General features: G+C 40.4%; 1 protein-coding gene across 11 annotated transcripts in view; it reads right to left on the reverse strand.

Annotated features, from left to right (window-relative positions):
- Positions 1–17,237, reverse strand: part of PRELID2 (PRELI domain containing 2) — a 299,465-nt gene extending 282,228 nt beyond the window's left edge. For 6 of the 11 annotated variants that reach the window (XR_004258376.1, XM_032243857.1, XM_032243759.1 and 3 more), the window contains exons 1-5: positions 17,044–17,237; positions 5,069–5,126; positions 2,218–2,291; positions 1,571–1,606; positions 66–226 (exon numbers count right to left, since the gene is read on the reverse strand). Coding sequence is in view for 10 of the 11 variants with exons in the window: in XM_032243857.1 (XP_032099748.1) it covers positions 66–226; positions 1,571–1,606; positions 2,218–2,291; positions 5,069–5,126; positions 17,044–17,118 (404 nt within the window). In the remaining variant the exon portion in view is untranslated. Of the gene's footprint in view, positions 1–65; positions 227–1,570; positions 1,607–2,217; positions 2,292–5,068; positions 5,127–6,205; positions 6,864–12,614; positions 12,883–12,910; positions 14,095–17,043 lie in introns of those variants that run through there. The other 5 variants (XM_032244086.1, XM_032244016.1, XM_032244195.1 and 2 more) reach the window with 4 other exon arrangements.
- Between the last annotated feature and the right edge of the window lie 705 nt (positions 17,238–17,942).

Consider the following 17,942-nt stretch of genomic DNA (forward strand, 5'->3'; position numbering starts at 1 on the left):
ACACACACACACACACACACACACACACACACACACACACACACACACACACACACACGTCTTACCAATTTGGGTTTTCCATACTTTCCCGGAAGACAGACTCTTCCTTCATGGATGCATACTGTGTCCATGTAAGGCAGTGACTCCGTATAGCCATGTTTCTTTCCTGATGATTGAGCCATGACTCCTCTTCTAATTGGATATTAGGTACTTTCAAAATGCTCACCTGTCCAACAGAAAGAGAATGGCTTTCTCAATTTAGGAAGAGCAGGCTACAAAAGGACTGCATCCAGAGTTACTCTCAGTCTTGGACAACCAAAAGGACAAGTAATCCTGATATATGGATGATGGCTCACCAGTGGCTGTACGTTTTTGATAATCAAATATACTATGACCTTACTAAGTGTTGGTGAGGACATGCAAATAGCCCAGGATTTATGAAGGCTATACAGTCCCTGGCCTAATTTCCCTAACTGCTGAACACTAAGCAAATTATCAGCCTCCTTTGTGTCTCCTCTAAGGCTGTTTATGGCCTTCATAAATTGACGGATTCTAATAGAGCCCACTTACAGGCTCACATGCAGGACAGTATCAGGTAAAATATTTTCTTCATTTTAAACTCTGTCCAATACCTAGAAATGTATGGTTTCCTAGGTGAAGACATGGAAACCTTGGCAGGTTTGTACAAGTCAAACAAAGGCAGAATTGTACAAGTCAGAGGTGTCCTTAAATTATTTAAGAATTGAGACACAAGACAAAGTTGAATGCCTTTTTAAATAATAGATTCAGAGTGAGTATATAGTGCAAAGGCAGGGTACACACTCTGGAAAAAGCCAGTAATAATTTGCTGCTACAGTGCAACAAGTTTTACCATCTGGAAAATAAAAGAAAGTTCATTTTCATTGTCATATCAGCTTTATTACACTGAAGAATGTGACAGTCTTTTAATCCATGATAAGGAAGTGATGGAAGCTGCCATTTGTTCCACATACCGCACAACAATTTAATTTGCAAGCTAATCAGTAGGAGCCAAGCTGGGTTCCACATCTGATATGGTTTGGCTGTGTCCCCACCCAAATCTCATCTTGAATTGTAGCTCCCATAATCCCATCTCATGGGAGAGACTCAGTGGGAGGTAACTGAATCATGCGGGTGGGTTTTCTCCGTGCTGTTCTCATGATAGTGAATAAGTCTCATGAGATCTGATGGTTTTATAAAGGGCCATTTCCCTGCATATGCTCTCTTGCCTGCTGCCATCTAAGAGGTGCCTTTACTCCTCCTCCACCTTCCACCATGATTGTGAGGCCTCCCCAGCCATGTGGAACTGTGAGTCCATTAAAGCTCTTTTTATTTATCACTTACGCAGTCTCGGGTATGTCTTTATTAGCAGCCTGAGAATGGAATATCACAACATCATACACAGAATCTCTCTCGGGTTGAAACTACCCTCTGAGGCCTGTTTGAAAGTGCATATCCAGATGCTTTCCTCTGACTTCCTCATAGCTCTAAAAGGACTCCCACTGAAAATCCCTCTATGGTTCAAGCAATGCGATTAAAAATTTCCACTCACCTTTTTCCAATAAAGAATCACCAGAGTGCTTAAGGACTTCAAAGAGAGAAAACAATTTGCTATCATAAAGATTTCATCATTAATATTATACACATAAAGACTCACAGAGGGCATGGAGAACACTATACTCTGGGAAACAACTGTTATCTCTGATAGTGAATTAGAAACGGAAGTTTTTCTCTTCCTTACTAAAGATGAGACTAAATATTTACAATCGTCCCATTTCTGATTATTCTCACCTGAGTCATTTCTCACTATGAACAGATTAGATAGTCACTTCATGTAAAATGCCCAAAGTATCTTTAAAATAACTGCACAACATCTCTGTCCATTAAGAGTCCTTCATAAGCAGTGAGACAGAGACAAGTATCTCCAGTGACTTCTGCTAAAACTGAGGTTGGATAAGAAACAGCTTTCTTTCTCAGGAGGCTATGAAGTAAGAGAAGTAGGAAGTTTCTAGTGCTCCTTTACATCAGAAAATGCTGTTCCTTTCCATGATTATTAAAAATTACTCACAAACCACCATGGCATGTGTATACCTATGTAATAATCCTGCACGACCTGCACATGTATAATTTAAAGTATAATTTTAAAAAATGAAAAAAAGTTAATGTTACAACTGGGATTAAATTTTCAAATGAACTTACCTTCCTTAATATTTCTGGAACCACATTCTGACAGATTGCAATCCTCTTTCTGTAGATGATCCCTGTTGATTCATCTAAAAAAGAAAATTTTTTCCACACAAAAAATTAAGGAAAATGTATTCTTAGTGTCAATAAATCTTTTAAAGTCAATCTCAATTTTCTATTTGCAGAATTCCTACAGAAAATGTTTAACTCAAAATTCAGTTTCCCTGACACTTTTCTGGGCCAAATCAGATACTCCTTATCTGTGATGAAGGAATAAGGGTACAATAGCAATTCAGAACACGCCCTCCAACATCAAAATGAAAGAATCACAGCCATTCACTGCTCTGGACCATCCATGTCAGTACTCCAATGACGATGACCTGCTCAATTCAATGTTTCAGCAAAAAGGGAAAGAATCTAATGCTGCTACCTTCTGTACCAAACTTTCAAGCACAGATTTCTGTCTACAAAATTTAGACCTATAATTAATTATATTGGCCATATTCATCTCTCAAAAGGAGGTAGACTTCCTATTGTTACTGGCAGCAAATCTACACAGGTCTGCAGCAACCTCAATTCTGGCCTCCTCAGAAGAAGGAATTCAACTGAGGGGCATAAGGCAGAAGGGCATAAAACCAAGACAAGTTTTTAGAGCAGGAGTGAAAGTTTATTAAAATGAATAGAAAATGGCTATTCCTGCTCTTTTTAGTAAACTCACCTAAACAGGAAAAGGCTATTCCTGTTACTTTAGGATAGGAATGAAAGGAAGGAAAGTACACTTAGAAGAGGGCCAAGTGGGCAACCTGAAAGGCAAATGTGTGGTCTGACCTTTTGATTTGGGCTTTTATACGCTGGCATACATCCGGGGTCTTGCATCACTTCTCCCAAATCCTGAGCTCTTATCAGGAAGCTGCTGATCATCAGTTTCAGGTGTTTTCTATCTATTAGGAGCGTGCCTTTGCCTGGTGCCAGCTGTGACCAATTATTATTTAGACTGATAGTTAAAAAACCTCTTGACCATCACCTGATGGTCACCCAACACTGTGTGTGTGCAAGCCCTCTTCTGTCCTGCTCATCAGTTTCAGATGTTTTCTATTAGGAATGTGCCGCTGCCTGGTGCCAGCTGTGACCAATTATTACTTTACAGAGACAGTTAACAACCACATGACCATCACCTGATGGTCACCCAACACTGTGTGTGAGTGTGTGTGTGTGTAAGCCCTCTCTGTCCTGCTCATACCTGACTTAGCTACCTACTGTAACACTATGACTGCAATCATTTTGTTCTGGGGTGAAGTTTCTAGAATTAAACCAGTGATGTAAAAATCACAATGTGATTTAGGAAAAAGAAAGGCAAAGGCAGAGGAAAGAATAAACTCTGAAGTGCAGTCTTCTGCTTTGTAAATCACTGACTTAGCCATGCTGCTACAGGTTTTCTCAAAGCTCTGGCTATAGTAGCCCCAACCCTTGATGCAAAAACCCTGACTGCCCAGAAGCTGCTGACAGGGTGCAAACTCCTCTGCCCATTGGCCCTCTCTTTGGCCATCTCACCCACATACTCAAAATGGATTAGCCACTCCCAAAGGCAAAGATGCCCCTGACAATGATAGAAATCAAAATTAACATTTCAATTTAGAACATGCACAGTGTTCTCTCATTTGATCTTCATAACCTAAAAACAAGATTGTTTTCCCATTTGACAGATGAAGAAACTGAGGCTCCAAAAAGGTCACCAAGATAGTATTGAAATCCAATTTCTCTGATGACAAATAACAAGTTTCTCCCACAGTGCACGTACATGAGAAAACATTTTTAATATACCTGTATAGTTATAGAAGTACAAAAAATGCATACGCAAGCAAAAGGCAGTTACGTTTACCAAGCACAGAGAGGGCTTCAGAGTCACATGATAAACAGTAGCATCTCATGATTCCTAAGAAGGCATCCCATACTTAGGCCTCAGTGTCTCCAAAGCTTTGTACATTGATTATGTGCATTGTCACAGTTTCCTGCATTGCCCAGTTCTCAAATTTAAACAGTGACATTGATAATGTTTTTTGCTGGAGATGGGGATAACACAGAACAGAAAAGATTCCTACGCTCTAGACCAGGAATCAGTAAACATTTTCTGTAAAGAATCAGAATGGTAAATAATTTAAGTTTTGTGAGCAATAAAGTCTCTGTGGGAACTGATCAACTCTGCTGTTGTAGTGAGGAAGCAGCCATAGATGACATGTAAACAAATGTGACTATGTTCCAATAAAACTTTATTTACTGAAACAGGCAGCAGGAGCCATGGCTTGTCAACTCCTGCTCTAGTCAATGCTAACCTACACTGCCAAGTAGTTGATTCCATAAGCAATCACTTTACGGTGACATCTCATATTTAATCATATGCATTTTGCCATCTACAAGATGATATGATAATAGGCCACAGCTATGTGACCTTGAGCAAGTCACTTAACTTCTCTGTATTTCAGTTTCTCCATTCCTTAAATGAGTAGTCTAATACCTATCCCACACATTGTTCTGAGGATTAAATGAGTTAATAAAAGAGGACCTGGCACATATTAAGTGCTCAAAAATGTTAGTGGTTACAATTATATATAGCTCAGTACTGTCATTATTAGTTTAGAAAGTGACAAAAAGCATTGGCGGACTTTTATTATCATAAATGCTGGTGCTTTACCTGCCACACCTAAGTCACCTCAAGTACAGAAATATACCTGTTTAAAAACTAATAATGCAAGGAACCACAGGTGATCAATTTTTTTAAAAAACCTAAGAGGTCACACACACACATACACACATTTTCACAAAAACCACTATCATGATCATCACCAAAAAAGCTGTATAGAGAACTTACCTCTTTTTTCCTCCATGATTTTTACAGAGATGACATTTTTATCCATGGGGTTCGGGTACTAAACAAAAACATATAAAAAAGAATTACCATTAATCTTCTACCAAAGTGAATTATTTAGTAGTAACCACCACTGTTTGCAGGAGTAGTAAATGCTTTCCAAGAAACTTCTAAACAAAGCCCAGTTTTAAATCATGGATCTTAATTTTGTATTTCTCCTACGTAAGTGAGATGCTTATCATCATCTTGACTTACATGAAATCTGGGAAAAACCTTCTTTAGATCCAACATAGCCCTGAATAGAGAGGGGGGATGAGGTTAAGCTAATCAATAAATAATAATACTATTAATATTGAACCAGCCTAACATAAGAGTGTTCTTTGTGCTAGGCACTGTACTAAATGCTTTCCTGGCACAATCTTGTCTAAATCCAGCAGCCTCTCTCTCCGTTGTAACTGATTTATGTGATATCATCATCCCCATCTTTCAGATATGGAAACTGAATGAAGACCGGATTGCTTAGCGTCACCCAGCTGGCTCCTTGTGGAGCCAGGAAATTAAACCAGGCCTGTTTGTATTAATACAGAGTGGACCTCTTCACCATTATCTAATATCATTGCCCGCAGGCTGGGTTAGCATCACAGTAGGATAATCATAGAAGTATGCTATGCTAGGCACATAGGAAATGCTCAATAAATATTTAACATGTTGAATTAATTCCCCTGAAAGACAATTTGGCTGTGACAAGGTGGTTGATAATAGCTACCACTTTTGTCCTAGGCAATTTACATACTTTTTATACGTTAGTTCAGTTTATATACATTAGCTCTATAAGCTATGTCTTATTTTTCCACTTCCTATATGAAAAATAAGGCTTAGATAAATTAAGCAATTTGCTCGAATTGTCCAGCTAATAAATAACCTAATTTACCCCCAGATTCTTTCTGCCAGCCTACAAAGCCTGCCCACCTAACCTACCACCAAATCACCTAATAGTTAATCTAATACATTCCTTTCCATTATTCAGATGTGAAAAGAGAGACACTGCAAGCAGAAGTGACCTCCTAAAAGCCACAAGACAAGGTAGCTGCTGACCCGAGCCCACCAAGCCCCCTTGGATTCTTTTTTCCTGAGGTTTACCTATTTATCATGTGATCAAATCTGAAAATTAGTGGGAAGTCATCCATGACATCACAAAGCGCTGAGCAGAAGGCAAGAGCAGCTGGCAGGCTGAGGGAAGGAAGAAAAAAGGCCCCTCATTTGGCAAACTTGAGCTTTAAGTTTTCTGAACCCTAGGTCTCCATCCACAGCAGCTTTGTGTGTGTGTATGTCTGTGTGTGTGTGTGTGTGTGTGTGTGTGTGTGTGTGTGATTTACTAACGGATTTTACAGGGAAAGAGGTTCATCATTTTAACACGTTCTTAAAGATATCGATGACCCAAAAAGACAGTAGATTAGAACACAGGCTCTGAGGGCAGGAATACTGTCCATTTCAGTTACTCCTATATTATACATGTCTGGCACATAGAAAGTACTAAGTCAATATTTTCTGAATAAATAAAAAAATTTGGAATGTAAACCTCAATGACCTTACGGATCAATTTGGAAAATGAGCCTGCCTTCAGTCAGAAACCAATCTGCAAAGAGAGCAGTGGCTCTGCTTTTGACAACCTCACTATCTCTCTTCACGTTCCATGTTGATAAACTCTGTCATTCACATTTCCATCCTGGAAACTGCAATCTTGATAACTGATGAAAAACTTGGTTTTTCAAAATCTATTTATTTATATCTTCATTCATTAATTTTTAGCCCTAGGGGAAAAAATGCTTAGCTGGGCACAGTGGCTCACACCTGTAATCCCAGCACTTTGGGAGGCAACTTGAGGTTAGGAGTTCAAGACCACCCTGCCCAACATGGTGAAACCCTGTTTCTATTAAAAATACAAAAATTAGCCAGGTATGGTGGTGCACACCTGTAGTCCCAGCTACTCAAGAGGCTGAGGCAGCAAAATTGCTTGAACCTGGGAGGCAGAGGTTGCAATGAGCCAAGATTGTGCCATTGCACTGCAGCCTGGGTGACAGAGTGCAACTCCGTCTAAAAAAAAGAAAAAAAGAAAAAAAAAAGATGCTTGAAACTACATTGATTTTGCAGTTTAGCCCTTCCAAGTTACATGCCCATGACAGAGGGTTAGGTATAGACACTCTGCTCCTCAGCAAAGTAGACTTTCACTTACACAGTACCCGCTAAAGCAAGGGAGATATTTGAGACTCACACAGGTCCTCTGAACTGTGACTATATATGTGTATATTGCAACTTGTACACTGAAGTAAAATGGGCTTATCTCCTTTACTACAGTTCTAGCTTGTTCATTACATATCCATAAATATATATTGACTGAACATTATAAATTCATGTCAGTTGTAGGGAGATGACTAAATTGAATTATAAGAGTTGAAAATGTAATCACCAGGGAGACGAGGTGATAAAATTTTTCAAGTTCTGACTACTTCACTAAGTTATCAGAGAAATTCTTAAAGATTATAAACTCAAATACTTCACACTTACACAACTTTTGGATTTGAACAGCTATGAGTTTCAAGTTTCCATACAAGAATAGTAGAAGAAAGTAGGGGTTTATTTGCAATAGCTAACTATCATACTATGAAAGGTACATATTTCAACCTCTTTAAAGAATTATTGAACTGAGGCTCCCCCTACCTGGCGTTACTTGAAATTATCTGATGCCACCTTGTGGTAACTTGAATATTCATGTTTTAATTCATGAAAATTTACCAAAACTCCAATGAGAAAGGGTTGAAAGAGGGAAGGCTTCTCAGAAAAGGTCAACACCAGAAACACTAACCTGGGAAGACAGGAGGCAGGTGGCCAGGTTATTCTAAAGACCTTTTCAAACACAATCCAGTATGACTGCAGAATTGATCAAGCTAAATCAGGATCACACCCATCAAAGACTTACAGAGCAGCTACTGTGTTCATGCAGGGTGCTATCCTAGAGAAACTGTCATGCACATGATCTCATTCATTCCTTCTCAAAGCATGGAATCCTATCAAGTATTAATATACAGAATATTTTTCCTATAATAGTGTAAAGCCTGTAGATGAGCAGGTCACACCTGGATTCTTCAATCCCCATTTCATACTAGAGACTCTCATGAAAGCAATGTGATCTGAAGATCCACATATCTGCCAAAAGCCCTTATCCTTCTCAATACTGGCTCAGGTGATCACAAACTGCAGTGTGCATAAGAATGATCCCACAGGCTGCATACATATACCATGTATGCTATACTACTTTATGGATGATTTAAGGGATTTTTAAAGGTATATTTGACTTGATTTTGCATTTCCTTATAATTTTCACTTTCTTCACAGAATGTGTAAACTAACTCCTTTTCCTTTCCCAAGACATGAAACTATTGCAAATACCACTGTATAATCATATATATGTAACATTCTAACAAAGATAAGATTTAGACTCTCCTAAAGCTGTTGTATCTTCTTGCTTTCATTTATTTTTTACATATTAAAAGATAAGCCAAGAACTGCATAATATTGGGGGGGAATATGCATTAAAACAAACACATACATATAAAAAGTGAGAGGCCAAGAAACTGAGTCCCTCTAATTACAGAAATAATATTCAATATGTTTGTGGGAGAAGATTCATGAAGATACAACATTTAGCATTCATATTTGCTGAGGGAAAAAAACCCATAAGCTTTCAGAAAGCCTACTCTTAAAAGAGTTACTAAAACATCAATTTTCCAAAAAGCTCAGAAGACAATGCCTGTTTTTTTAATAACATTTCCTCCCCCTCTTAGAAAGAGTCAATGACATCCAAAGGAGTCACTGTCCGTTAGCCAAGAGAGTACAAGGAAGCAGGTAAGTGAAAGATCTATCTGAATAGTCCTGCAAAGAAGGCAAAGAAGACCTACAGTAAGTCTGGTATATTAACATATCCATTTTATAAGCATTAAGGAAATCTGTTATCTAGGCTGCTGACAAACATGTACATGCAAAGAGATGGGGCTGCTGAAAAGAAATTTGGTGCTTGGCAGCAGAAAGAAATCACCATGAACTATGCCAAATTCCTTTTATGAGCTCCAAACCAGAGTCTATTGCAGAAGAAAGGCAAAGTTGATTTTATATCAAGATTAAATGAGTTATAAATTAATCAAAACTTCAATGATCAAGGACAAAATATACTTAAATTGAAAGGTATTTTGAATGGCTGTTCATTGGTCTTTAAGGCCAATAGGATGATGAAACAGAAAGAACAACGATCGATGAGCCAAGACAAGCAGCCTACGACGCTGCCATCTGTGAGTCCAGGGTGATGAACCACCAGGTGATCTTCCAAGGTCCTTCTGCCCAGGACAAGCTATGATTCCAAACAAAAGCCAAACAACAGCACATTAGCCTCTTTCTTTCAAAAATCGCCCAATAATCAGCAACAGCATAGTGAAGTTTTTTGAAAAGACAGTTTATCATTGTAATACAAAGGAAAATCCTCTTAACAGAACATGACATGTATGCATAAACCCAGTGCAGCTAAAGATATACGACAAATAGCTGCCCAGCACTCTTCAAAATCATTATGGTCCAGAAAGGAAAGGAAAGACTGAGGAACCGTCCTACACTGCAGGAGACTGGCAGCTAAATGCAATGTGGGATCCTGAACTGGATCCTAGACTGGAAAAAGGACATTAGGGGACAATTGGCAAAACCTGAATAGGGTCTATAGGTTAGTTAATAGCATTGTGTCACTGTTAATTTGCTGGTTTTAAAAAGTATACTGTGATTTGGGGAAGCTGGAAAAAAGGTATTTGGGAATTCTTTGTTATTGCAATGTTGTGTTTGAAATGTTTAGTAAGTCAAATTATTTCTAAATGAAAAGCTAAGAAATAAAAAACAAAATTAAAGACAAAATGTTGGAAAACAGTGAATTTTACAGTCCAAGAGATCTGAATTGGAAGCCCACCTGTGAAAGGCTCGGACCAATCACTTTAATCTGCCCTAGTTTCCTCATCTGTAAAAGGAGAATAAATACATACCTCAAAGAGTTGTTACAGAAATTAAAGGAAACAATTTAATTACAGTATAATACCTAGCACTGTGCAAGTAGAAAATAAATGTAGCTGGTTTTGCTACTTACAAACAAATCAACACTTTTGAAAGCTTAAAAAATTTCGAGACTTCAGTTTTTATCTTGCAATTTACTGTGGTGTGGCATTAAATGTATTGCTGGCATCTAACTGCAATCCAAAAATTCTTAAACTGTGATTTTAAAAATATTAGAAGACGATATCTCTGATTTTCCTAGACTAATAAAAATCTTACAAACTCATGTTTCACCAGTTCAGAATTTGTATAAGATACAAGTCCTCCCTGACACTTCACTCCACACTAGCATTAGGGAAAGGGGTATACCAGAGAAGTGAGAGTGCATTTACTTGTTTTGAAAAAGGCAACAGTTTCTAAATGCTTTCATGGATTTAGCATTAAAATATGAATCTTGCCCCATACTATAAGGTAATGTCTGCCGAAAGCCCCTGAAAAAGCCTTTATCATAAAAATTAATATAGCCTCCTCTGTCCCCCTTGACAGTGAACTCCCTTAAGACAGGTCCATGTACTTAGACAGTGAAAAAAAAATTTTTCTTTTTTTTTTTTTTGAGACTGGGTCTCGCTTTGTCACCCTGACTAGAGCGCAGTGATGGCCAACTAATTTTGGAAGGGGTGTGTGTGTGTGAGTGCAGCTTGGGTTTTGTTTTTTGTTTTTATTTTTTTCTTTTTTTGGTAGAGATGGGGGGTTTTTTGCCATGTTGCCCAGGCTGATCTCGAACTCCTAGGCTCAAGTGATCGACCCAGCTTGGCCTTCTAAAGTGCTGGGATTATAGACATGAGCCACCATGCACGGTCAGTATCTTCTATCTTAACTGATTAAGCCACAATCTCCACTAGATGAGTTTCTAAGTATACTCTACAATTATTTCCAAATGGCATTTAGAAAATATTCATAATTCAAATGTGTACCTTTACTCATGCTCGCTTTCCCCTTTATTACTTCAAGTTAGTAAAGATTTCTGAAGGCCACTTCTTTCAGCTTTTTATTCTTAGGCTCATGAAATAAATGCAACAAATTATCATTGTTGTTGTTACCATTATTCAACAAGTACTTTAAAAGAGCCTACTGTGTGCTGAAATTAAGCTAGTTATATTATATGCAACTGTATGCATTATCCAATTTAATTTCTCCAACTCCAGAAGATAGTGATTATTATTCTCATTTTGCAGATGAGGAAATTGAGGCATAGAAAAATGAACTGACCTATAAACCAAGCTCACAGGGCTAGCTAACAGTGCTCCATCCCTGTCTTCCCCACCCCATCCGATATCAGAGCCCACGTTCTGCACATCTGCACCATTCTCCTTTACATCGTGACTAATCTTCTAGGAGAACTGAGGACAGGAAGATAAAAGTGAAGAAAGACTAGTGCAGCACAAGACAAAAGATAAATAATCATTATGTTAAACTAGGCCTATGGTTTATCAAATCATTTTTCTTAGAAATGCAGGTTCACCCCCAAATATTTCTGGAGCTTTGCAAGGAGATATGTTCCACATATGGAACATATCAGATATGTAAGTGTCAGATTTGCAAGGGAGAAAAGATAAGATCAGAAATGGAAACATTATTAATTACCCAATCAACTTTCTACTCTAAATGGAAATAGCCATTCATAAATCCCCTTTATGAGCTTAAGAGTAAACATTCAAACCATTTTGTTCAGCACACCAGGCTCCCAGCCAGAATAAATAACACCCAGGGTCATTCTGTTGAAGCAAAGAAATTATTAATATTTTAATACATCTATTTTATTACAGTACCCAAAGTAAGGACATGTTTCTGAATCCTATACTGACTTCAATCTAAAATTACACGTGGCTAATCCACAAAAGTTATTTCATTCAACCATTCAACAAGGATTTGCTGAGTACCTACTATGTTCCAGGATCTCTTTGGGTACTTGGGATACATCAGGAACGAATGACAAAAATCACCACCCATGAAGGTGATACTCTATTCACTATGACTCTCTTGACCACAGCATAAAAAGAAAATCAACCTTCTGAGGGTAAGAAAAATCTTTACTTCTCTGGCCTCATTTAGATATAAACAAGAAGAGCCAGACAATACAATGGCCCTCTGGATCCTTTTTAATGACTTTAAATTTCAGGCAGATGAAATTTAAGAAATTCTCTGAATCCAGCTCATGAAAGGCAAGCCCATTAAAAAGGTCTAAGTTAGCTTCCAGAGACGACCTATTTTCTACACTGCTACATTCATCTATGCAACTTTCTGTTCTCTTTATAGATAACTGTAAGTAAAAGGAAGGAAACAGTGGTAAGTGATGAGAGCTAGAAAGCTAAGATTCGCATGAAGAAAGAAACCAAAATATACTGTCAAGTGCACTGACGCTATAGCTCTTGGAAAGTACATACAGTTCAGCATCCAACGAATAAACCATTTTGGGTTTCATAACATTCCTCCATGAAGAGTTTATTGAGAAATACTATATTTCATGAACAAAGAATATCATATTGTTTGTTTTCACGCTGTCACTTAGCTTAGAAAGCATGCAGCTAATATTTTGCCTGTGGTATTCAACAGGCAGATGTAAGAAGAGCAAACATTCTTCAGGTTTTAAAAACAGTAATATATTATAACTTGGAAGGCAAGTCCTAACATAACCAAAGCCGTAGATCAGTAGATTTGATTTAAAATAGAACTTCCTCAGTGCTAAAGCAGCTTCAAACATACCATTGTGCAAAATCAGATTAAACGCTTCCCAGAGATCTTCATATCATTGTCCCTTCTGCCAAGTGCTTTCCTTTGAAAAAAAAAAATTTATAAAGACTGAAAGAAAAATAAAAGCATATTTTGCCAAAAAGATAATTCTTACTACCTTAGGCTTATAAAAAAGCTTATACTTTTCAAACTGTTAACATATTTGATATCCTCACAACAACCCTGGAAGGTAGGTGGGGTAGGTGGCATTACCATTTCACAGATGAGACGCTAGGGCTTACACAGTTGTGATGTTGCTCACTGTACATGGGCTCCAGGTCATGTGGGCCCGTGGGCACAGGACTGCATCCACCTAGAGGAAGGAGTACACTTTTCTAATTTGCATAAATGGTCTCATTTGCTTTCCACTAGCCCTATGAACTATGAGCTTACAGAGTGGACCCCTAAAAGGTGTCTTTTCTAATTTGCACAAGGACACAGTATAGGATGGTGAAAACTGTTTCCCATGACCATCCAACCTAACAGTGAAAGCACAACGATCAGGATCCAGGTCTACTGACTTCCAGTTCATGTCTCTGAAAAACATAAGGTGAAAATTCACCCAGCGGATGGATTTATTGACATCTTATAAATAGTCACATAGCTCCTTCCAAGGAATCTCTGAAGGATTCCTTTATGAATGAATAGAAAGAAAGGAAGTACAGTGACATGGATGATGTTAACATTATCCCACCAGCAGACATTTAGTCTCCAAATGTTTGTCTCTCATTTTCCCAGTTCTGCCTTCCAAAATGTCCTTCTTAACTTCCTTTTCACTATGTACCAGGTACTTTGCTAAATATTTTATAAGAATTATAACAGGTTCTAACTGACTACGGCTACATAAGTGACCTCAGCTATACCACACAGCACACAAAAACCAACCACTTGTCACGGCATCATGAAAATTAAAAGCCTGTCCTTGGTTTAAGTCACGAAGTTTTGGAGTGGTTTATTACATACCAATAGATAACTTAAACCTTCTATGTTCTTACCCTAACACACGTCCAAATTATACCTTTATATCAGGAACAATAGGTCCACTCACTGAGCAAACCCTGGGAGAAGACTGTGAACAAAAGGAAACAGATTGAGCGCAGCAAAGTTTTTTGGGCTTTTTTGTTTTGTTTTGATTTTGAGACAAAGTCTTGCTCTGTCACCCAGGCTGGAGTGCAATGGCATGATCTATCTCAGCTGACTGCAACCTCCACCTCCTGGGTTCAGGAGATTTTCATCTTAGCCTCCTGAGTAGCTGGGATTACAGGCATAGGACACCACACCTGGCTAATTTTTGTATTTTTGGTAGAGATGGTGTTTTACCATGTTGGCCAGGCTGGTCTCGAATGCCTGACCTCAAGTGATCCACCAGTCCTTGGCCACCCAAAGTGCTGGAATTACAGGCATGAGCCACTGTGCCTGGCCAGCAAAGTTGATTCTGAAACACTGTATTCCCTCAATAATCATCCGAGTGCCTATTATATGCAATGCAGCACAGCCTGGTGGCTAACGGTGTGGGTTTTGGATCCATGTGTTAAAATCTTGGCTCTCCTAACTGCTAGCTATGGGAACTTGAGGACGGCACTTGGACTTCTCTGGTCCTCAGTTTCTCCATACTATAAAATGGAAATTAATCATAACTACTTCCTGAGGCTGCTGGGAGCAGTAAACATGACAAAGTATGGAAGGTACAGATGAGCGCACATACACACACACCACACCACACCACACACCACACATCCAGCCTTCCTAGGAAACTCCTATTCGTGCTTCAGCCATCATTTCACAAGTGCCACTTCTTCAGGGAACCCTTTCCTAAAGATCACCCTCTCTGACTTCAGCAGGCCTCCCTGCTATATTCAAGCACTATGTATTTTCCTTTTGTAAATACACATCATCCATTTGAATTTTATGTTCATTTGCTCATCATTTATTTACGTTAATCTCACCCACTACACACCATCGGCTCCATGAGAACAGGGTCTGTGGTGCCCTCCTACATTTTTCTAGCACCTAGCACAAAGCTTGGCACACAGAAGGTAAGTATCTGTTCAATGAAAGAAAAGCATTTACCAAAAGCTGACAATGTGCTGAGACCTCCGTAAATGAGAGCCTGGCATTGTGTTATGTGTTTCTGAAGGAGTGAGTCTCACCTTTAAAAACCTTAGACTCTAACAGGGGAACACAACACATACAGAAGTCATCATCGGTCACTGCAGTAGGTCAGCAAGGCCTAGGTAAAGTGCCCTGCAAGTTCTGATAAGGTGGAGATGGATCGACTCTTGATGATGACAATCCAAAAAGATTTTACAAAGGAGCCGTGGTATAAGAGTACCCACACTCAAGTGCCAGTTCTAACCCAAAAAAAAAAAAAAAAATTGGGTGTCAGCTGTTACTTTTTGGGCTCAGAAGCCTAGCCTAAGACAAAGACTACAACAGATTGCTAAATCATTCTTTCATTCATTTATTCATTGATCAGGTTTGTATTAAATACCTAGTAGTAGGTGTTAGGCACTAGTCTAGCTATACTGAAAATCAATGAACATATCAGCAACCTGACATTCCTTCTAAAAAGACCCCTATAGCAACAAATGGTTAACAAATGTTAACCAATGTCCTCCTCACTCCTCTGTGACCAGGGCCACCGTGTCACCTCCTCTAATGGAGGCTATGCCTCATCATTGAACAAATAACCTTCATCTTCCCAGCATCCCCCTTAGTTTGGCTTCCAGGTGGCATATGGAGTTCAATGTCCAGTGGCTGCTAACCAAGACAAATTGCAATTGTTGCAAATCTTAAGAATGTGAAAGATGAGGAGACCTTAAAACATATTCTGGTACAACCCTTTCATCTTAGACGTGAAAACTAAGACCTAGAGAAAAGACCCTTGGCCAAGGTCACCCAGAGAACTAACCATGGACAGAACCAGAGCAGAGTACAGGAGTCCTACCTCCCAGACCTGGGCGCTTTTGATTTTTCAAAGCCGCTTCTCATTTTCCTATTATCATGAACCACAATCCTAGAAACAGTCTTTAGGATTCAGGGCCACTCAATATTGAGGAAGAGCTCATTATTTGTACTGAAATCAGTTGTAGTAATACAAACAACATAACATTTTAGGGCCCTAACTAAACATCAGTAGCAGTGAGAAAAAGAAAAATAGCTCAGGGCAGACTGTGTGAGCCCCTGTGAAATATGCAAAATCTATCAAGCCCAGAAAGTCAAGAGTATAGGACTTTAGTGATCCCCTCCTCACCCAACCCATTCCTGGGAGCAACTAGTTAAAGGCATTTTGTTCCTAACCAGCTGCCTTATCCATTATCTTCAAGTTCTCCGAATTTGTGATACAAAGAGCAATGTACAGCCAATCAATAGTTTACGTTATTTTAATATAAATTATTGGTAAACAACTTAGGAACCGTTTATTTTCCTTTAAAACCCCACTTTTGACTTCTACTCATCAGAATGTGTACTTAGAGCACCTTCACTCCCAGGATGCAGTCCTCAAATTTGGCTCAAATAAACTCTCTTCTTATATTGATTTTGCCTCAGTTTCTTCATTTAGGTGACAGCTGTGATAAGCGCTTTACATGAATTACCTCATTTGGATCCTCCCAACAACACTATGAGTCGGTAATACTATTTTCCCTATTTTACAGTTTACCAGACTAAAGCAGAGAGAGAGTAAGCAAACTGCACCAAGTCCCACAGCTGTTTAATAAGGGAAAGTGGAGAGGCAGCAGAACGAACATGCTGAGTAAACCAGGAGGAGAGCCCAACGGCCTCCCCTCGCCATCACTGCCTTCAAGGGGTTAGTGATGAACCGGAAAGCTCCACAGGTCGGTCATCTGCAACCCCACGGGGCTCTTTCTGAAAGCCACTCCTTTCAGCTGGGGCAGATGTGAACGTGATGCCTAGCACGGCGCCTTTTCCGGCTCCCTGTAAGGGGAGTCTTCGAGGAAATCCCCCTGGACCCACACATCCCTGAAGCAAAGCCCGCGGCTGAAAGGAGAGACGCGCTTGCGAGCTTCCGCTAGGACGGAGGAGAGGGGAGGGCGGCAAAGAGCTGAGGCAGCGCGGAGATCCGGAGGGTGGAAGCTGGGCGGTACCTTTCGGAGAAAGCTGGCGACCACCTGCTCGAAGGGGTACTTGTACACCTGGTGCACGTCCACCGTGACCCCCATCCCCGCGCGCCCCGGGCCCCGCGCGCCGGCCACGCCTCCGCGAGCGCAGGGCTGCCTCGGGCTCCGCCGAGGCCCCTAGGCGCCCACACTCGGACAGCCACAGGGGCGTAGCCTTTTCCTCGGCCTTTCAAACTTTCCAAACTTTATTGGCCACTCGAAGAAACGCGCAGTCGGCCACGCCCACGCCCCTTCCGCCAATGCCGGGGCGGGGGCGGGGCAAAACGCTGGAAGCGCGGGAGCGCGCCCGGACCACCCAGGGCCCCACGGTCTCCCCGCTGGCGGCGCCAGAGCCGCCCAGTTGCCCTCCCGCGGCCGCGCCTTCCGAGAGAAGCTTCTCTGCCCTGGAGGCACCATGCCCCACCCCGTGAAACCTGGAACTTGGGCTTGTGCTTTCGTGGCATCACTGCTTGGAGTCACAGAATAAGTCGTGGTTGGAGCACTGGAAAAAAGTATTAATAAGGAAAGTCTGGTGTGACAAAGGTCAGCATTACTCGCGCCACCGGGCAGCTGCCTCTGAGGCTTGGGGTTGGGCCTCGGGTACAGTAAAGATTGCCTCGGGAATAAAACCGCGGTTTGGCGCATCCCGCCCTGCAGGGAAGTTCCTTTGCTCGCTAAGGTGAAACACCACGGAGTGAGGAACTAGAGGATACGAGAAGCGTTGCCGAGTATTCTTCTTCACCGCGACGCACAGATGTTGGGCGAACGAGCACGTTAATCCGTGTATTCAGAGAGTTATTCAGCACAGTTCTGAGGCCTCCAAATGCGCCAGCGCTGTGGATTCCGCGGGGGGGAAACACCGGCCCTGCTGATGAGCCGCTGATTTC

Source organism: Sapajus apella, unplaced genomic scaffold (assembly GCF_009761245.1).
Source record: "Sapajus apella isolate SASKATOON/1434 unplaced genomic scaffold, GSC_monkey_1.0 scaffold1, whole genome shotgun sequence".
Classification (NCBI taxonomy): domain Eukaryota; kingdom Metazoa; phylum Chordata; class Mammalia; order Primates; family Cebidae; genus Sapajus; species Sapajus apella.